We start from the raw sequence: 20,555 nt of genomic DNA, 5'->3' as shown, positions 1-20,555 counted from the left end.
CTCACACTCTCCACTCGCCCTCTCCCCTCCACCACCCACCCACTCCCCTCTACCACCCCTCACACTCTCCACTCGCCCTCTCCCCTCCACCACCCACCCACTCCCCTCTACCACCCCTCACCCTCTCCCCTCCACCCCTCACACTCTCCACTCGCCCTGTCTCCTCCACCACCCCTCGCCCACTCCCCACCACCACCCCTCGCCCACTCCCCACCACCACCCCTCGCCCACTCCCCACCACCACCCCTCGCCCACTCCCCACCACCACCCCTCGCCCACTCCCCACCACCACCCCTCGCCCTCCCCCCTCCACCACCCCTTGCCCACTCCCCACCACCACCCCTCGCCCTCTCCCCTCCACCACCCCTCGCACTCTCCCCTCCACCACCCCTCGCCCACTCCCCACCACCCCTCACCCTCTCCCCACCACCACCCCTCGCCCTCTCCCCTCCACCCCTCACCCACTCCCCACCACCACCCCTCGCCCTCTCCCCTCCACCCCTCACCCACTCCCCACCACCACCCCTCGCCCTCTCCCCTCCACCCCTCACCCACTCCCCACCACCACCCCTCGCCCTCTCCCCTCCACCACCCCTCGCCCTCTCCCCACCACCACCCCTCGCCCTCCCCTCCACCACCCCTCGCCCTCTCTCCTCCACCACCCGTCGCCCTCTCCCCTCCACCACCCCTCGCCCTCTCCCCACCACCACCCCTCGCCCTCTCCCCACCACCCCTCGCCCTCTCCCCACCACCACCCCTCACCCTCTCCCCTCCACCACCCCTCGCCCTCTCCCCACCACCCCTCGCCCTCTCCCCTCCACCCCTCGCCCTCTCCCCTCCACCACCCCTCGCCCACTCCCCACCACCCCTCGCCCTCTCCCCTCCACCCCTCGCACTCTCCCCTCCACCACCCCTCACCCTCTCCCCTCCACCACCCCTCGCCCTCTCCCCTCCACCACCCCTCGCCCTCTCCCCTCCACCACCCCTCGCCCTCTCCCCACCACCACCCCTCGCCCTCTCCCCACCACCACCCCTCGCCCTCTCTCCTCCACCACCCCTCGCCCTCTCCCCTCCACCACCCCTCGCCCTCTCCCCACCACCACCCCTCGCCCTCTCCCCACCACCACCCCTCGCCCTCTCCCCTCCACCACCCCTCGCCCTCTCCCCTCCACCACCCCTCGCCCTCTCCCCACCACCACCCCTCGCCCTCTCCCCTCCATCACCCCTCGCCCTCTCCCCACCACCCCTCGCACTCTCCCCTCCACCACCCCTCACCCTCTCCCCTCCACCACCCCTCGCCCTCTCCCCTCCACCACCCCTCGCCCTCTCCCCTCCACCACCCCTCACCCTCTCCCCTCCACCACCCCTCGCCCTCTCCCCTCCACCACCCCTCGCCCTCTCCCCTCCACCACCCCTCGCCCTCTCCCCACCACCACCCCTCGCCCTCTCCCCTCCACCACCCCTCGCCCTCTCTCCTCCACCACCCCTCGCCCTCTCCCCTCCACCACCCCTCGCCCTCTCCCCTCCACCACCCCTCGCCCTCTCCCCTCCACCACCCCTCGCCCTCTCCCCTCCACCACCCCTCACCCTCACCCCACCACCACCCCTCGCCCTCTCCCCTCCACCACCCCTCGCCCTCTCCTCTCCACCACCCCTCGCCCTCTCCTCTCCACCACCCCTCACCCTCTCCCCTCCACCACCCCTCGCCCTCTCCCCTCCACCACCCCTCGCCCTCTCCCCTCCACCACCCCTCGCCCTCACCCCACCACCACCCCTCGCCCTCTCCCCACCACCACCCCTCGCCCTCTCCCCACCACCACCCCTCACCCTCTCCTCCTCCACCCATCGCCCTCTCCCCACCACCACCCCTCACACTCTCCCCTCCACCACCCCTCGCCCTCTCCCCACCACCCCTCGCCCTCTCCCCTCCACCCCTCGCACTCTCCCCTCCACCACCCCTCACCCTCTCCCCTCCACCACCCCTCGCCCTCTCCCCACCACCACCCCTCGCCCTCTCCCCTCCACCACCCCTCGCCCTCTCCCCACCACCACCCCTCGCCCTCTCCCCACCACCACCCCTCGCCCTCTCCCCACCACCACCCCTCGCCCTCTCCCCACCACCCCTCGCCCTCTCCCCTCCACCACCCCTCGCCCTCTCCCCTCCACCACCCCTCGCCCTCTCCCCTCCACCACCCCTCGCCCTCTCCCCACCACCACCCCTCGCCCTCTCCCCACCACCACCCCTCGCCCTCTCCCCACCACCACCCCTCGCCCTCTCCCCTCCACCACCCCTCGCCCTCTCCCCTCCACCACCCCTCGCCCTCTCCCCACCACCCCTCGCCCTCTCCCCTCCACCACCCCTCGCCCTCTCCCCACCACCCCTCGCCCTCTCCCCTCCACCCCTCGCCCTCTCCCCTCCACCACCCCTCGCCCACTCCCCACCACCCCTCGCCCTCTCCCCTCCACCACCCCTCGCCCTCTCCCCTCCACCCCTCGCACTCTCCCCTCCACCACCCCTCACCCTCTCCCCTCCACCACCCCTCGCCCTCTCCCCACCACCACCCCTCGCCCTCTCCCCTCCACCACCCCTCGCCCTCTCCCCACCACCCCTCGCCCTCTCCCCTCCACCCCTCGCACTCTCCCCTCCACCACCCCTCGCCCTCTCCCCTCCACCACCCCTCGCCCTCTCCCCACCACCACCCCTCGCCCTCTCCCCACCACCCCTCGCCCTCTCCCCACCACCACCCCTCGCCCTCTCCCCACCACCCCTCGCCCTCTCCCCACCACCCCTCGCCCTCTCCCCACCACCACCCCTCGCCCTCTCCCCTCCACCACCCCTCGCCCTCTCCCCACCACCACCCCTCACCCTCTCCCCTCCACCACCCCTCGCCCTCTCCCCACCACCCCTCGCCCTCTCCCCTCCACCCCTCGCCCTCTCCCCTCCACCACCCCTCGCCCACTCCCCACCACCCATCGCCCTCTCCCCTCCACCCCTCGCACTCTCCCCTCCACCACCCCTCGCCCTCTCCCCTCCACCACCCCTCGCCCTCTCCCCTCCACCACCCCTCGCCCTCTCCCCTCCACCACCCCTCGCCCTCTCCCCACCACCACCCCTCGCCCTCTCCCCACCACCACCCCTCGCCCTCTCCCCACCACCACCCCTCGCCCTCTCTCCTCCACCACCCCTCGCCCTCTCCCCTCCACCACCCCTCGCCCTCTCCCCACCACCACCCCTCGCCCTCTCCCCTCCATCACCCCTCGCCCACTCCCCACCACCCCTCGCCCTCTCCCCTCCACCCCTCGCACTCTCCCCTCCACCACCCCTCGCCCTCTCCCCTCCACCACCCCTCGCCCTCTCCCCTCCACCACCCCTCGCCCTCTCCCCTCCACCACCCCTCGCCCTCTCCCCACCACCACCCCTCGCCCTCTCCCCACCACCACCCCTCGCCCTCTCCCCTCCACCACCCCTCGCCCTCTCCCCTCCACCACCCCTCGCCCTCTCCCCACCACCACCCCTCGCCCTCTCCCCTCCACTCCACCACCCCTCGCCCTCTCCCCACCACCACCCCTCGCCCTCTCCCCTCCATCACCCCTCGCCCTCTCCCCACCACCCCTCGCACTCTCCCCTCCACCACCCCTCGCCCTCTCCCCTCCACCACCCCTCGCCCTCTCCCCACCACCACCCCTCGCCCTCTCCCCTCCACCACCCCTCGCCCTCTCTCCTCCACCACCCCTCGCACTCTCCCCTCCACCACCCCTCGCCCTCTCCCCTCCACCACCCCTCGCCCTCTCCCCTCCACCACCCCTCGCCCTCTCCCCACCACCACCCCTCGCCCTCTCCCCACCACCCCTCACCCACTCCCCACCACCACCCCTCGCCCTCTCCCCTCCACCACCCCTCGCCCTCACCCCACCACCACCCCTCGCCCTCTCCCCTCCACCACCCCTCGCCCTCTCCTCTCCACCACCCCTCGCCCTCTCCTCTCCACCACCCCTCGCCCTCTCCCCTCCACCACCCCTCACCCTCTCCCCTCCACCACCCCTCGCCCTCTCCCCTCCACCACCCCTCGCCCTCTCCCCTCCACCACCCCTCGCCCTCTCCCCTCCACCACCCCTCGCCCTCTCCCCACCACCACCCCTCGCCCTCTCCCCTCCACCACCCCTCGCCCTCTCTCCTCCACCACCCCTCGCACTCTCCCCTCCACCACCCCTCGCCCTCTCCCCTCCACCACCCCTCGCCCTCTCCCCTCCACCACCCCTCGCCCTCTCCCCTCCACCACCCCTCGCCCTCTCCCCTCCACCACCCCTCGCCCTCACCCCACCACCACCCCTCGCCCTCTCCCCTCCACCACCCCTCGCCCTCTCCCCTCCACCACCCCTCGCCCTCTCCCCTCCACCACCCCTCGCCCTCTCCCCTCCACCACCCCTCGCCCTCTCCCCTCCACCACCCCTCGCCCTCTCCCCTCCACCACCCCTCGCCCTCACCCCACCACCACCCCTCGCCCTCTTCCCCACCACCACCCCTCGCCCTCTCCCCACCACCACCCCTCGCCCTCTCCTCCTCCACCCATCGCCCTCTCCCCACCACCACCCCCTCCCTCTCCCCTCCACCACCCCTCGCCCTCTCCCCACCACCCCTCGCCCTCTCCCCTCCACCCCTCGCACTCTCCCCTCCACCACCCCTCGCCCTCTCCCCTCCACCACCCCTCGCCCTCTCCCCTCCACCACCCCTCGCCCTCTCCCCTCCACCACCCCTCGCCCTCTCCCCACCACCACCCCTCGCCCTCTCCCCTCCACCACCCCTCGCCCTCTCCCCTCCACCACCCCTCGCCCTCTCCCCACCACCACCCCTCGCCCTCTCCCCACCACCACCCCTCGCCCTCTCCCCTCCACCACCCCTCGCCCTCTCCCCTCCACCACCCCTCGCCCTCTCCCCTCCACCACCCCTCGCCCTCTCCCCACCACCACCCCTCGCCCTCTCCCCACCACCACCCCTCGCCCTCTCCCCACCACCACCCCTCGCCCTCTCCCCTCCACCACCCCTCGCCCTCTCCCCACCACCACCCCTCGCCCTCTCCCCACCACCACCCCTCGCCCTCTCCCCACCACCACCCCTCGCACTCTCCCCACCACCACCCCTCGCCCTCTCCCCTCCACCACCCCTCGCCCTCTCCCCACCACCACCCCTCGCCCTCTCCCCTCCACCACCCCTCGCCCTCTCCCCTCCACCACCCCTCGCCCTCTCCCCTCCACCACCCCTCGCCCTCTCCCCTCCACCACCCGTCGCCCTCTCCCCACCACCCCTCGCCCTCTCCCCTCCTCCACCCGTCGCCCTCTCCCCACCACCCCTCGCCCTCTCCCCTCCACCCCTCACCCTCCCCCCTCCACCACCCCTCGCCCTCTCCCCTCCTCCACCTGTCGCCCTCTCCCCACCACCCCTCGCCCTCCCTCCACCCCTCGCCCTCTCCCCACCACCACCCCTCACACTCTCCCCTCCACCCCTCACCCTCCCCCCTCCACCACCCCTCGCCCTCTCCCCTCCTCCACCCGTCGCCCTCTCCCCACCACCCCTCGCCCTCCCTCCACCCCTCGCCCTCTCCCCTCCACCCCTCACCCTCCCCCCTCCACCACCCCTCGCCCTCTCCCCTCCTCCACCCGTCGCCCTCTCCCCACCACCCCTCGCCCTCCCTCCACCCCTCGCCCTCTCCCCACCACCACCCCTCACACTCTCCCCTCCTCCACCCCTCACCCTGTCCCCTACCACCCCTCACCCCTCCGTCACCCCTCACCCTCTCCCCTCCATCACCCCTCTCCCCTCCACCACCCTTCGCCCTCTCCCTACCACCCCTCGCCCTCTCCTCTCCACCACCCCTCACCCTGTCCCCTCTACCACCCCTCACCCTCTCCCCTCCACCCCTCACCCTCCCCCCTCCACCACCGCTTGCCCTCTCCCCTACACCACCCCTCGCACTCTCCCCTCCTCCACCCCTCACCCTGTCCCCTACCACCCCTCACCCCTCCATCACCCCTCACCCTCTCCCCTCCATCACCCCTCTCCCCTCCACCACCCCTCGCCCTCTTCCCTCTACCACCCCTCGCCCTCTCCCTACCACCCCTCACCCTCTCCTCTCCACCACCCCTCACCCTGTCCCCTCTACCACCCCTCACCCTCTCCTCTCCACCACCCCTCACCCTCTCCCCTCCACCACCCCTCACCCTCTTCCCTCTACCACCCCTCGCCCTCTCCCTACCACCCCTCACCCTCTCCTCTCCACCACCGCTCGCCCTCTCCCCTCCACCACCTCTCATCCTCCCCCCTCGCCCTCTCCCCTCCTCCACCCCTCGCTCTTTCCTCCACCATCGCTCTCCCTCCCCTCCACCACCCCTCACCCTCTCCCCTCCACCACCCCTCGCTCTCTTTCCACCATCGCTCACCCTCCCCCCTCCACCCCTCACCCTGTCCCCTACCACCCCTCACCTCCCCTCCGTCACCCCTCACCCTCTCCCCTCCGTCACCCCTCACCCTCTCCCTTCCGTCACCCCTCACCCTCTCCCTTCCGTCACCCCTCACCCTCTCCCTTCTGTCCCCTCACCCTCCCCTCCACCACCCCTCATCCTCTCCCCATCACCCCTCACCCTCCCCTCCATCACCCCTCACCCTCCCCTCCATCAACCCTCACCCTGTCCCCTCCACCATCCCTCACCCTCCCCTCCATCACCCCTCACCCTCTACCCATCTCCCCTCACCCTCCCCTCCATCACCCCTCACCCTCTACCCTCCACCACCCCTCACCCTGTCCCCTCCACCATCCCTCACCCTCCCCTCCATCACCCCTCACCCTCTACCCTCCACCACCCCTCACCCTGTCCCCTCCACCATCCCTCACCCTCCCCTCCATCACCCCTCACCCTCTACCCTCCACCACCCCTCACCCTCTCCCCTCCACCACCCCTCGCCCTCTCCCCTCCTCCACCCATCGCCCTCTCCCCTCCTCCACCCGTCGCACTCTCCCCACCACCCCTCACCCTCTCCCCTCCACCACCCCTCTCCCCACCGCCACCCCTCACCCTGTCCCCTCCACCACCCCTCGCCCTCCCCCCTCCTCCACCCGTCGCCCTCTCCCCACCACCCCTCACCCTGTCCCCTACCACCCCTCACCCCTCCGTCACCCCTCGCCCTCTCCCCACCACCACCCCTCGCACTCTCCCCTCCTCCACCCCTCACCCCTGTCCCCTCCACCACCCCTCACCCCTCCGTCACCCCTCACCCTCTCCTCTCCACCACCCCTCACCCTGTCCCCTCTACCACCCCTCACCCTCTCCCCTCCACCCCTCACCCTCCCCCCTCCACCACCGCTCGCCCTCTCCCCTCCACCACCCCTCGCACTCTCCCCTCCTCCACCCCTCACCCTGTCCCCTACCACCCCTCACCCCTCCATCACCCCTCACCCTCTCCCCTCCATCACCCCTCTCCCCTCCACCACCCCTCGCCCTCTTCCCTCTACCACCCCTCGCCCTCTCCCTACCACCCCTCGCCCTCTCCTCTCCACCACCCCTCACCCTGTCCCCTCTACCACCCCTCACCCTCTCCCCTCCACCCCTCACCCTCCCCCCTCCACCACCGCTCGCCCTCTCCCCTCCACCACCTCTCATCCTCCCCCCTCGCCCTCTCCCCTCCTCCACCCCTCGCTCTTTCCTCCACCATCGCTCTCCCTCCCCTCCACCACCCCTCACAATCTCCCCTCCACCACCCCTCGCTCTCTTTCCACCATCGCTCACCCTCCCCCCTCCACCCCTCACCCTGTCCCCTACCACCCCTCACCTCCCCTCCGTCACCCCTCACCTCCCCTCCGTCACCCCTCACCCTCTCCCTTCCGTCACCCCTCACCCTCTCCCTTCCGTCACCCCTCACCCTCTCCCTTCTGTCACCCCTCACCCTCCCCTCCACCACCCCTCATCCTCTCCCCATCACACCTCACCCTCCCCTCCATCAACCCTCACCCTGTCCCCTCCACCATCCCTCACCCTCCCCTCCATCACCCCTCACCCTCCCCTCCATCACCCCTCACCCTCCCCTCCATCACCCCTCACCCTCTACCCTCCATCACCCCACCCTCTACCCTCCATCACCCCTCACCCTCTACCCTCCATCACCCCTCACCCTCTACCCTCCACCACCCCTCACCCTGTCCCCTCCACCATCCCTCACCCTCCCCTCCATCACCCCTCACCCTCTACCCTCCACCACCCCTCACCCTGTCCCCTCCACCATCCCTCACCCTCCCCTCCATCACCCCTCACCCTCTACCCTCCACCACCCCTCACCCTGTCCCCTCCACCATCCCTCACCCTCTCCTCCATCACCCCTCACCCTCTACCCTCCACCACCCCTCACCCTGTCCCCTCCACCATCCCTCACCCTCCCCTCCATCACCCCTCACCCTCTACCCTCCACCACCCCTCACCCTGTCCCCTCCACCACCCCTCACCCTCCCCTCCATCACCCCTCACCCTCTACCCTCCACCACCCCTCACCCTGTCCCCTCCACCACCCCTCACCCTCTACCCTCCACCACCCCTCACCCTGTCCCCTCCACCACCCCTCACCCTCCCCTCCACCACCCCTCACCCTGTCCCTTCACCACCCCTCACCCTACCCTCCACCACCCCTCACCCTCTACCCTCCACCACCCCTCACCCTCTACCCTCCACCACCCCTCACCCTCTACCCTCCACCACCCCTCACCCTCTACCCTCCACCACCCCTCACCCTGTCCCCTCCACCACCCCTCACCCTCCCCTCCACCACCCCTCACCCTGTCCCCTTCACCACCCCTCACCCTACCCTCCACCACCCCTCACCCTCTACCCTCCACCACCCCTCACCCTCTACCCTCCACCACCCCTCACCCTCTACCCTCCACCACCCCTCACCCTGTCCCCTCCACCACCCCTCACCCTCCCCTCCATCACCCCTCACCCTCTACCCTCCACCACCCCTCACCCTGTCCCCTCCACCACCCCTCACCCTCCCCTCCATCACCCCTCACCCTCTACCCTCCACCACCCCTCACCCTGTCCCCTCCACCACCCCTCACCCTCTACCCTCCACCACCCCTCACCCTGTCCCCTCCACCACCCTCACCCTGTCCCCTCCACCACCCCTCACCCTCTACCCTCCACCACCCCTCACCCTCTACCCTCCACCACCCTCACCCTGTCCCCTCCACCACCCCTCACCCTCTACCCTCCACCACCCCTCACCCTGTCCCGTCCACCACCCCTCACCCTGTCCCCTTCACCATTACTCCCATGTGAAGCTGTGCCTGGCCTGTCTGATCTGTGTGTTAATCTCCTCCGTCCTGCAGACACTGAGCTCAGTGTGAACGGCAAGCTCTGAGCCGGGCAAGATTGATGCCCTCAGGGACACAGTGCGGGTAAGATTCACACTCTCACTCCTCAACCCCTCCCCTCCCCTCCACCTCACTCTCCTCTCCCTCCCCCTCACTCTGCTCTCCCCTCCTCTCCCTCCCCTCACTCTCCTCCCCACCCTCCTCTCCCTCCCCTCACCTTCACTGTCCCTCACCTGCTCCCTCTCTCCCACCCCACCCACTCTTGCTCTCCGTTCCTCACTCTGTCCCTGTCTCTCTGTAGGACGGAAACGGAAATCAACTAAAGTCACACAATGAGGTAGGTGAGAGGTAGGGAGGTGATGGTGATGGAGGGAGTGGGAGGTTATTTTGGTCTGGCTTGGGGAAGGGAGAGGAGTGGTATGGGTCATAGAGGGGACAGGTGTGGGGGTATGGAAGATATGTGGATACAGGTTTAGAGACTGGGTTGGGTGAGGGGTGAGGAGGGGCTGAGCTGGGTTTAAGACAGCCCGTTGGACCTGGAGGGTGGTGTTGGAGGGGTGGGGACGTGGGGTGAAGGGACACCAGGCAGTGGTGGGAGTGGGGTCTTCGGGGAATGGATGGGTGTGGTGCTGGATATGTGGAGGGCACTGATCGTCAGGGTAGTGGGCTGTTGGTGTGTGTAATGTGGGGTGTTTCGTTGGGGCATCGTGGTGTGGGTCAGTGTTGCTTGTCTGTCACTAACCCTCGCCCCCTACCCTGTGCCCTCTTCCTCTGCCCTCCACACAGGACCTACTACAGGGACTCTCCCAGTTGTCCATCCTCCTGCTCTCTCTCCAGGTCAGTTGTTCAGGTTCGGGATTCTCTCTCTTCCCCCCCCCCCCCCCTTTATTGCTCCTTCCATCCCTATCAAACTCACTCTCCCTCCCTCCCCATCCCACTTCTGCTCTCTCTATTTTTCTCCCATTCTCCCTCCCTCTAATCCTCTCACCCTGTCTCCCTGTCCCTCTCCCCCTCTGCCTTTCTCTGGGGTTGCCAGACGGGAGTGTGGAATGTCTTTATTGTGGGGCAGATAGAAGTGAAACTCCTCCGGTCCGGGGATAGGCTTGGAGCGGAGTGGTGAACCTCGGGCCTCTTGGGGTGATACACATTAACGTTTGTGCAGAAGGAATGATTGGTAAGTTTGCAAATGCCACACGTTGGTGGAGGTGAAGGTAGTGAGGACGGTCATCGTGGGATCAGATGGAAGTTGGAGATTTAATCACAGCAACCTCAGGATGATGCACCTTGGATAGTTCGATGGAGGTGGAGCATGTACAGTAGGTGATAAGGCATTAGGAATAGTAATGAATGAACGGGGGAGCTTTGGGTGAATATGTTAGCTTGCTTTCATAGGTCAAACTGGAGATGAGTTTGAAGGTTATATCACAACCTCGTAATTCAATTAAGAGATAGAACGTGGTAACAGGCCAAGTCGCCTGTCCCACCTGTTTGAACTGAGGGTTAACTATATTCAGTGGCCAATTTATTAGGTACACTTGTACAGCAGCTCGTTAATGATCTGTTAATGCAAATATCAAATCAGCCAATCATGGAGCAGTAACTCACTGTATAAAAGCATGGTCAGGAGGTTAAGTTGTTGTTCAGACCAAATTTCAGAATGGGGAAGAAATGTGATCTGAGTGACTTGGACTGGGGAATGATTGTTGGTGCCAGATGGGGTGGTGTGAGTATCTGCTGACCTCCTGGGATTTTCAAACACAAGGGTCTCCAGAATTTACAGAGGTAACAAAAACGTAAGCAGCATTGGGTGAGAATGCCTTGTTAATGAGAGAGATCAGGTGAATGGCGGACAGGAACTCAGATAAGTTACAGGGGTGGATCTCAATGTCGAACCTCGAAGTGGATGATCTACAGCAGGAGCATACAGAAATACACTCAGTGGCCACTTTAGTAAGTACAGAAGACGCCTAATAAAGTCGTCACTGAATATCTTCCACGAAGAGAGGGGGTGAGATGGGAACGTACTGCCAGAGCAGGTGGTGGCATCGTGTTTGGGAGACACTTGAGTGGGCAAAATACAGGGAGTTGAGGTTTTAATGGATGACAGGAAACTGGAGGGAGGGCTCTGTGGGTTGGAAGGGATTGAAGGCCCGTGCTATGATTGTGTGTCGATGTTTGGCCCGCAGGCGATAGTGGTGAAGCAGGACACCCTGCTGGAGGAGCAGTGGCAGGAGGTGTCTGAGCAGAGGGAGCGGCTGACTCGGCTGAGTTCCAGGGAGGGCGGTCTGGCCGAGCTGGAGAGGCTGCGGGAGGAGCTGGCTGGCCTGAGACGGCAGCACGGGCTTCTGCAGGTGGAGTTCCAGAGGAGTCGGCGGACCTGCGAGGATCGGGGCCAGGAGCTGCGGGCTCTGGAGGCTCGGCTGCACGACTCCGAGAGGAGGCGGGAGCAGCTGGAGAGGGAGCAGGGCCACTGCCTACAGGACAGCCCCAGGCCCGAAGCAGAAGGGGAAGACCAGGCCAAGACCGTCCTCCGGTGCAAAAAGAGGGCCCATACGAGGCAGTTCAGCCTGCCCTCTGCCCATGTCACCTGCCTGAGCCTCAGCACTGCACAGGTGAGGCTCCCCTGCTCGTACAGGTGTCACCACCTGGAACTGGAACAGATCATGCCAAACCTGGCAAAATGAGGGCAACCTGTGGGAAAACAGTTTCCATCTGAGGCCAATTGGCACCTAACAGTGCCAGACTATGGCATAATCACGTTAACGTGTGGCCACCTTGTGCCAGAGGCATCTGGTCCATCTTCCCGCCCCAGGGATCGAGGAGGAGGCTGGCAGCTTCATTCCTCAGCCAGGATCAGCCTTGTGTGAGGCAGAACCCTCTGCTGGAGAGACCTGGCGTGGATCAGACTGCTGAGACTGGACCGTCGGCATGGACCGAGTCCCCTGCCTTGGGCCTGGGGTGACGTGTAGTGCGGCAGAGTCCAGAGCCTACACTGCAGAAAACCTTCCTCCACCCGCACTGCCTAAGGCATGAACTGTGCTGCCTCCCCTATCCCCTCCTGCTGGAGGCACAGAGCCGTGGATCCGGGGCAGAGGGGGATTTTCAGCAGGTCAAGCAGCTTCTATGGGAAATGGGCAATTGTCATTCTGGATGCATTTGCCTTGAGAAGTGTTCCCTGAGTCACAGAGTTCCTCCAACATCACAGAGGGGCACCAACTGCTCCAATCCCATTCTCCCATCTTCTCACCGTAACCACTAATCCCCTCACACTCTCTGCTTAAATACACCCAGTGAACTGGCCTTCACAGAGCAATGAAGTCTGCAGATTCAGCACCCTCTGGCTAAAGAAATTCTTCCTCATCTCCATTCTAAAATGGATGTCCCTCGGGTGCTAGAATCTCCTACCGAGGGAAACATCATCTCCACATCCTGCCTATTCAGGCCTTTCAGTATCCGGGAGGTTTCAAAAAGATCTTCCCCTTATCCTTCTGAACCCCGTGGAATACAGGCTCAGAGACACCAAACGCTCCTCATGGGTTAACCCTCCCATTTCCAGGAACATTCTCATTAACTCCTCTCCAGAGCCCGTACATCCTTCCTTAGATAAGGGACCCGAGCATTGCTCACAATACTCAGTGCTGTCTGACCAATGTCAGGTCCCAGTCCTCTCAAAGTGAATGCGAATGTCCCATTCGCTGCTGACTCAACCTGTAAGCAAACGTCGAAGGGATCCTGAATTCCGTCGAATATAGACCCTCTTTGGCCGGACCCCACTGCCGACCAAGTTGCCCGTCCAAGCTGGTCCCTTTTGCTAGCCATCCCATTTCCATCTACCTGACCAGCTGTCTTTTAAATGCTGTTAATGTACCTGCCTCAACCACTTCCTCTGGCAGCTCGTCCCATAGACTGACCACTCTCTGGGTGAAGAAGCTGCCCCTCAGCTTGCCCTTCAAATCTCCCCCCTCTCATCTTCTCCTATGTTCACTGGATTTCACTTCACTAAACCACAACCCGTGCATGCCTCTACCTGTGCCTGGCCTGATTTTATACATCTCCATTAGATCCCCTGAACCTTCTGTGCTCCAAGAAATAAAGTCCTAACCTGCCCAACCTCTCCCTACAACTTGCCCTGACGACAGCCTGGTAAATCAGCTGATGAAGAAGCTGCCCCTAAGCTTGCGATTGAACCTCTCCCCTTTAGTTTTTGATTCCCCAACCCTGAGGAGGGCGCGTTGTTTGGAGGCACAGGGTATTGAGATTCTTGAAAAGTCCTGACCTCTGAAGATTGGTGCAGAAATATAGGCCAAATAGTCATCACTGTGGTAACACTGGTCTACTTACCATTGACCCTGGCAACAATCTGTGTTCAGCTTTCCTGCCCCCACCCCATCTCACCCCCAGTTTTTTTTAATCCCTCCTCCTCCTCCTCCCTCCACAGAGCACCAGCCAGCGGCGGAGGAGTGCTGATGAGTCCAGCCTGCGGATAGACGCCGACTCTCAGGGCATACCTGTCGCCTGGCCCAGAGACAGCGGACAGCTTGAGGGCCCCCACCCTCTGTGGGACAGCGGCCCGCCTCAGCAGGAGGTTGAGGGCAGTGAGGGGCACAGGGAAGGAGCAAGGACAGGCCAGATCAGCCTGGACGAGGAGAGCGAGAGCTCGTCACTTTCCTCTGGCGAGGAGACCGCAGGTAGGTGGTAAGGGTGCGGGCAGGCCTTCCCCACCCTTAATGCACGGGCAACTCGTAACGGTGGCTTCGGCCACTGCACGGCCTGTCCACCCACAGATCGATCTTAGAATGCCCGAGAACCCATATCAGGCTTCCTCTCACCCCCACCCAACACTTCCCCCCATGCTCTCTCCAACTCCCCATCCATCCTCCTCTTCCTCCCTCTCCCCAACTCTCACCACACCCTACCACACTGTCTTACTCCATCGGTGTTCCCCTCCCCTTCCCTTCCCCATTTCCCCCTTCCCTTCCACCCTCTCTCCCCCTCCCTCCCACCCTCTCTCCCCTTTCCCTTCCCCCCACCTCACCCCTTCCCTTCCACCCTCTCCTCCCCTTCCCTTCCACCCTCTCTCCCCTTCCCTTCCCCCACCTCACCCCTTCCCTTCCACCCTCTCCTCCCCTTCCCTTCCACCCTCTCTCCCCTTCCCTTCCCCCACCTCACCCCTTCCCTTCCACCCTCTCCTCCCCTTCCCTTCCACCCTCTCTCCCCCTCCCTCCCACCCTCTCTCCCCTTTCCCTTCCCCCACCTCACCCCTTCCCTTCCCCCACCTCACCCCTTCCCTTCCCCCACCTCACCCCTTCCCTTCCCCATTTCCCCCTTCCCTTCCACCCTCTCCTCCCCTTCCCTTCCACCCTCTCTCCCCCTCCCTCCCACCCTCTCTCCCCTTTCCCTTCCCCCCACCTCACCCCTTCCCTTCCCCCACCTCACCCCTTCCCTTCCCTCACCTCACCCCTTCCCTTCCCCCACCTCACCCCTTCCCTTCCCCCACCTCACCCCTTCCCTTCCCCATTTCCCCCTTCCCTTCCACCCTCTCCCCTTCCTTTCCACCCTCTCCCCTTCCCTTCCACCCTCTCTCCCCCTCCCTCCCACCCTCTCTCCCCTTTCCCTTCCCCCCACCTCACCCCTTCCCTTCCCCCACCTCACCCCTTCCCTTCCCCCACCTCACCCCTTCCCTTCCCCATTTCCCCCTTCCCTTCCACCCTCTCCCCTTCCCTTCCACCCTCTCTCCCCCTCCCTCCCACCCTCTCTCCCCTTTCCCTTCCCCCCACCTCACCCCTTCCCTTCCACCCTCTCTCCCCTTTCCCTTCCACCCTCTCCTCCCCTTCCCTTCCACCCTCTCCTCCCCTTCCCTTCCACCCTCTCTCCCCCTCCCTCCCACCCTCTCTCCCCCTCCCTCCCACCCTCTCTCCCCTTTCCCTTCCCCCCACCTCACCCCTTCCCTTCCCCCTCATCTCCCCCTTCCCTTCCACCCTCCTCCCCTTCCCTTCCACCCTCTCCTCCCCTTCCACCCTCTCTCCCCTTCCCCCTCCTCCCCTTCTGTTCCCCCCACCTCACCCCTTCCCCACCTCCCCTTCCCCACCTCCCCTTCCCTTCCACCCTCTCCTCCCCTTCCCTTCCCCCTCCTCCCCTTCCCTTCCACCCTCTCTCCCCCTTCCCTTCCTCCACCTCTCCCCCTCCCCTTCCCTTCCCCCACCTCTCCCCTCCCTTCCCGCTCCCCTTCCCCCTCCCCTTCCCTTCCCTTCCACCCTCTCTCCCCTTCCCTTCCATCTTCCCTCCCCTTCCCTTCCACCCTCTCCTCCCCTTCCCTTCCCCCACCTCTCCCCCTCCCCTTCCCTTCCCCCACCTCTCCCCGTCCCCTTCCCTTCCCCCACCTCTCCCCTCCCTTCCCGCTCCCCTTCCCCCTCCCCTTCCCTTCCCTTCCACCCTCTCTCCCCCTTCCCTTCCATCTTCCCTCCCCTTCCCTTCCACCCTCTCCTCCCCTTCCCTTCCCACTCTCCTCCCCTTCCCTTCCCCCCTCCCTTTCCCTTCCACCCTCTCTCCCCCTTCCCTTCCCCCACCTCTCCCCTTCCCCCACCTCCCCTTCCCTTCTCCCCTCACCACCCTCTTCCCTTCCACCCTGTCCCCCTTCTCTTCCACCCTCTCTCCCCTTCCCTTCCACCCTCTCTCCCCCTTCCCTTCCCCTCTCCCCCTTCCGTTCCCCTCTATTCTGTTACCCCTTCCCCCACTCTCTCCCTTAGCCCCTCTCCCCCATGTCCCCCCTCCCCCCCATGTCCCCCTCACTCCCCACGTTCCCCTCTCCCTTGTTCCCTCTCTCTCTTGCCCTGTTCCCAAGAGCCCCTCTTTCCACCATCTCCCCATCCTCCTTCCCTCCCCTCTCCACTTGTGGGGTACAAGCCCCACTTCGGGACTCTGGGGGTGGGCTGGGTGGGGATGTTAGGGGGCTGTCCCTCACCACTGGGGTGGAGAGGGTTATGCAGTTCCCTTCCCCCTCTGGTCGAGGGTTATAGGAGGTGGGGAGGTGCTCGGGGGTCAGTCGTTTCCTCTGCATCCAGGTTGAGGTTAGGAAAGGAGTCGAGTAGTGGCGTGGTCTAACCTGCACACCCCTGTCTGCCTCCCCCCACAGACGCCGAGCCCGCACCGGAAGATCCCACGCCTCACTCCCCATTCAGCTCGCCCCCCAGCCTTGTGGAGGAGGATGACGACGAGTATTACTGAGCGGGGCAGGCTGTTGGGCGTGGGGCGAGTAGGGAGACCGCCTCCTCCGTGACCAGGCCCTCCCTCCCCACTCTGTGTGCACCAGTGATCACCCACTCTGAGGGAGGTTCTTGTCCCCCAGCGAGCTGTTATTATGGGGCAGTATTCCTCAGGCCTTCACACACCCGATCTTATTGAAATATTTTACCCCCCTGCAGTGCAGGGTCACTCTCTCCTGCAGATCCAGGTACCGGTACCCTCCCGCATTTTGGGGCTCTTGGCTGCCCTCTGGGAGTGAGGGACAGACGCAGGCCTTCATCCCTGCCCCTGGCAAAGAGGGATTCGCACAGGGAGTTAACCACTCTCCTGGCTTCTGGCACGAAAGGAGATCCTCTCCCTCCACACCATCGCTTCCCCCCCCGGGGTCTCTGAACGGATTGCCCCTAAGTTTTATCATTCCGGGACCCCTGCCATTCACCTTTCCTAACTTGTCTCCCCCTCCCTGTCATTTCGTCACAGATGGTGGGTGGTGTCTCTGAACAAGTGAGGCTAATTAGACCCCCTAATATTATCACCTCCCAGCCCACTGCTCCCCTCTGAGCTTCTGTCCCACCCCCACCCCGGCCTTATTTATAAGTAGAAAGCTGTGCGCAAGTGGCTTGAGCCCTTTCCCAAGCCTCCCGGCAGGGCGCCCCTGCTATAGGGAGGTCACAACTGCAGCATGACCGAGTGGCTGGCTCATTCCCTGTGTTCCAGAGGATCATTCCACATTTTTAAAATTCTTACTTGTTATGTTCAACCAAAGAGCAGGCATCGGGAAACGTTCCAATCACCCTCAGTCAAGCCAGTTAACCTGTGGGTGGTAGGGGTTTCAGCCCCTCTCATTGAGCATGGCTGTTGCTGGGCATTGGGGGGAGGTGAGTTACATCCCTGGAGACACAGTGAGAAGGAAGGACTCCTTTCCCAGCACAGCGCCTGCTAATCCGTGGAGTTGTCCCTGGTGGGTCAGCAAAAGACTGCAGTTAATTCACTGAACACAGACACACACACACCTACAGACTCACACATGTATGCACAGGCACACACACACACACACACACACACCTACAGACGCACAGACACACACATGCCAAGTTTTGTATGTTTAAATGTCTTTTTTTTAAAGAATTTTATTGTAACTGGGATCTCTACGCAAATTAAATGATGTGCTGTAAAACTGGAGATGATAAAGAGAACTTGTCAAGAAAACATACTGTCTGCCGAGTGTTTTCTGTTGAAGATCTCATTTCCCAAATCTCAGACTGCAGATCCCCTGTACCAATCTGCAGTCCGCATCTCCCATTCATCAATTGTCCTGTTTCCAGCTCCACAGAGAGTGCCTCACGTGTGTACTGTCCTTAGCCAAGAAAATACAGTTCCCCACACAAACTAAACCCGCTGTCGCACTCTCAACCCATCTCTCTCCATACAGCTCTGTAACAGTCCCCACACTAAACCCACTCTCCCACTCTACTCTCATCCACAGCTCTGTATCAGCCCCAAACTAAACCCACTGTCCCATTCTCAACCCAACCCAGGTCTGCATCAGTCCCCAAACTAATCCTACAGCTCTGCCCTCTCCTCACAGCACTGTATCAGACCCCAAATCAATCTCTGCCCTGCCCCTCTCCCTTGCTCTCTTCCCCCACCCCACCCCACAACACTGTACTGGTCCCCAAATTCATCTCTGCCTCTGCATTCTCCCTGCAGTCCCCACACTAGCCCACTGTTGTAACAACACAGAAAGAGGCCCTTTAATGCAATGTGTCCTGCTGACCCACCAGTATCGATGCATTCCGAGTCCCACCCCACCACCCAGCTTTTGGTATTTGCCTCAGATATTTATTCAAAATTAAGAGAGTCTTTGCCTCCTCCACCCCCTCAGGTTGTGCATCCCAGACTCCAAACCACCCCTTACCCTCATCCTCGGATCCCCTCTAAACCCTTTCCCCTCACCCTAAACTCTCTAATCTGAGACCCACCTGCCACAGGGAACGGTTTCTCACCATTAAGTATCATTAGTTTAATTGCTGGACACAACGTTGTGGGCTGAATGGCCTGTTCCTGTACAACACTGTTAGATGTTCTATCTCTGTCCTCGTACCTCTGTCAGGACACTTGTCAACCTCCTCAGCTCCAGGGAGAACAGAGCCAAACGGTCCTGTCTCTCCTTGTAACAAACTCAGTCCTGGGCAATCTCCTCTGCACCCTCTCCAGTGCAGTCACCTCCGTCCGAGAGCCTGTGATCAGAACTGCACCTGGTGCTGTTTATAAAGTTGGACCATAACCTCCCTGCTCTTGTATTCTGTGATACGGCTAATGCAGGCAAGTTTCCCAAACACCTTTTTTGTACAAAGCTATAGAAGTTTATTTACATCACATAATATTCATTATTCACAAGAGTATGTATACTCAAAATATGGTTACTATTATCTATAAAACAGTCAATACCCGGGGGGGGGGGGTGTCACTACTCCTGGAAGCCCCCCACTGTACCCGTTGTGACCGCACCTTCCTCACCCACTGATCAGTACTGCCACCTTCAGGGATCCTGCAGAATGTGCACTGAGGTCTTCTGGATCACTCCCTTGGGCCATGCTAGTCGTTCATCATCGATCCTATCCATGTTAGTTAACACAAATCTGTCCTAATACTCCCACTGCCCCACACTAATCCCAGTTTCCCCACAGCCCTGTGTCAGTTCCCAGAACAATCCCTTGGCCCCACTCTGTCCCCACAGCCTTGTATCAGTTCCCACATTAATCCCAGTGCCCCACTTGCCCCCAACACCCTTGTAGTATTCTACAAATTATCAGTCCACACACTAATTTCACTGCCCCATTTCTGTGCCACAGTCCTGTGTCAGTCTCCTAAGTTATCCCCAAGCCCTGAGGCAGTGGCCACGCTGATCCCCCTGTTGTAATGGGATCACAAACAGCACAGAAAGAGGTCATTCAGCACAACATGTTCTGCTGACCCACCAGTATCGATGCCTCAGAGATTCAAGTGCTGTCCGGATGCTTCGTCAATGGTGTGGGAACCTCAGCCATGGTCACATCTTCAGCTGTGTGTTGCAGTTACCCCTGGAGAGATCTCATCCCTGGATCCTTTGTAAACCCCATCCCCCTCACCATAAATCTGAGGCTACATGCACACTAGAACGGATAATTTTGAAAACGCCGGTTTCGTATAAAAACGATAGGCGTCCACACTATGCGTTTTTAAAAGTATCTATCCACATTGAAACGGATATCTCAGCGAATCTCCTCCTACAGCACATGTGCAGGACACATCCACCGAAAACAAGCGACATGTTTGGTGTCGAATCTCGCTGTGAAAGTCTTGGTGCGCGTTTGTTCAGTTACAGACTAGAAAAACTTAAAACAATGGGCAGCTGTTGGCTCTCACGCAGGAGAACTTAAAAGTAAAAACAAATACTGGAGCGTACGAAGGCCACAGACAGGGAGTTCACAGACTGATTGACCCGGCTGACGACAAACATTGAAAAACTGGCTAACTCTGTTGCGTTAATACAGCACCCTGTTAAATGTATAGAACATGTCTGCATCAGTGTTATCTTATATGAAATTGTTAGGTTGCGTTCAAGAAAACAATGAAATAACGTGCTGCCGTCTGACAGCGTTTTCAGAAGTCTCCGGTTACCCCGTAAACACTGATCTGCCCGAGCAGCATTTTCAAAAATACCCCCCCCCCCCCCCCCCCGGAAAGCGTTCCTGAAAAGCTCCAGTTTCGGGGAACAAAAATGCCATTTTAGTGTGGATGGAGGGTAAAAACAAAGAGAAAAAACTTCAGTTACAGATTTATCTGGCGTAGTGTGGACGCAGCCTTAGTGGAACATCCATCAATGTGATCCCTACAGTATCCTACCAGCCCCAAAAAGGACCACAACACTTTCAGATCTCAGGGAATAGGCAATTTCGTAACCGATTCTACTCTTCG

General features: G+C 62.7%; 1 protein-coding gene across 1 annotated transcript in view; it reads left to right on the top strand.

The window, feature by feature from the left end:
• LOC132400062 (rho guanine nucleotide exchange factor 2-like) overlaps positions 1–17,815 on the top strand; it is a 569,765-nt gene extending 551,950 nt beyond the window's left edge. Inside the window, 7 exon segments of the mRNA XM_059981145.1 lie at positions 9,369–9,391; positions 9,393–9,437; positions 9,655–9,690; positions 10,140–10,190; positions 11,540–11,965; positions 13,792–14,041; positions 16,486–17,815. Coding sequence (XP_059837128.1) covers positions 9,369–9,391; positions 9,393–9,437; positions 9,655–9,690; positions 10,140–10,190; positions 11,540–11,965; positions 13,792–14,041; positions 16,486–16,577 — 923 coding nt within the window. The 3' untranslated portion in view covers positions 16,578–17,815.
• Positions 17,816–20,555: the final 2,740 nt, after the last annotated feature.

This window comes from Hypanus sabinus, chromosome 9 (genome assembly GCF_030144855.1).
Source record: "Hypanus sabinus isolate sHypSab1 chromosome 9, sHypSab1.hap1, whole genome shotgun sequence".
Lineage (NCBI taxonomy): Eukaryota > Metazoa > Chordata > Chondrichthyes > Myliobatiformes > Dasyatidae > Hypanus > Hypanus sabinus.
The sequence above is the reverse complement of the archived record's forward strand: the minus strand, read 5'-3'. Positions and strand labels throughout refer to the sequence as shown.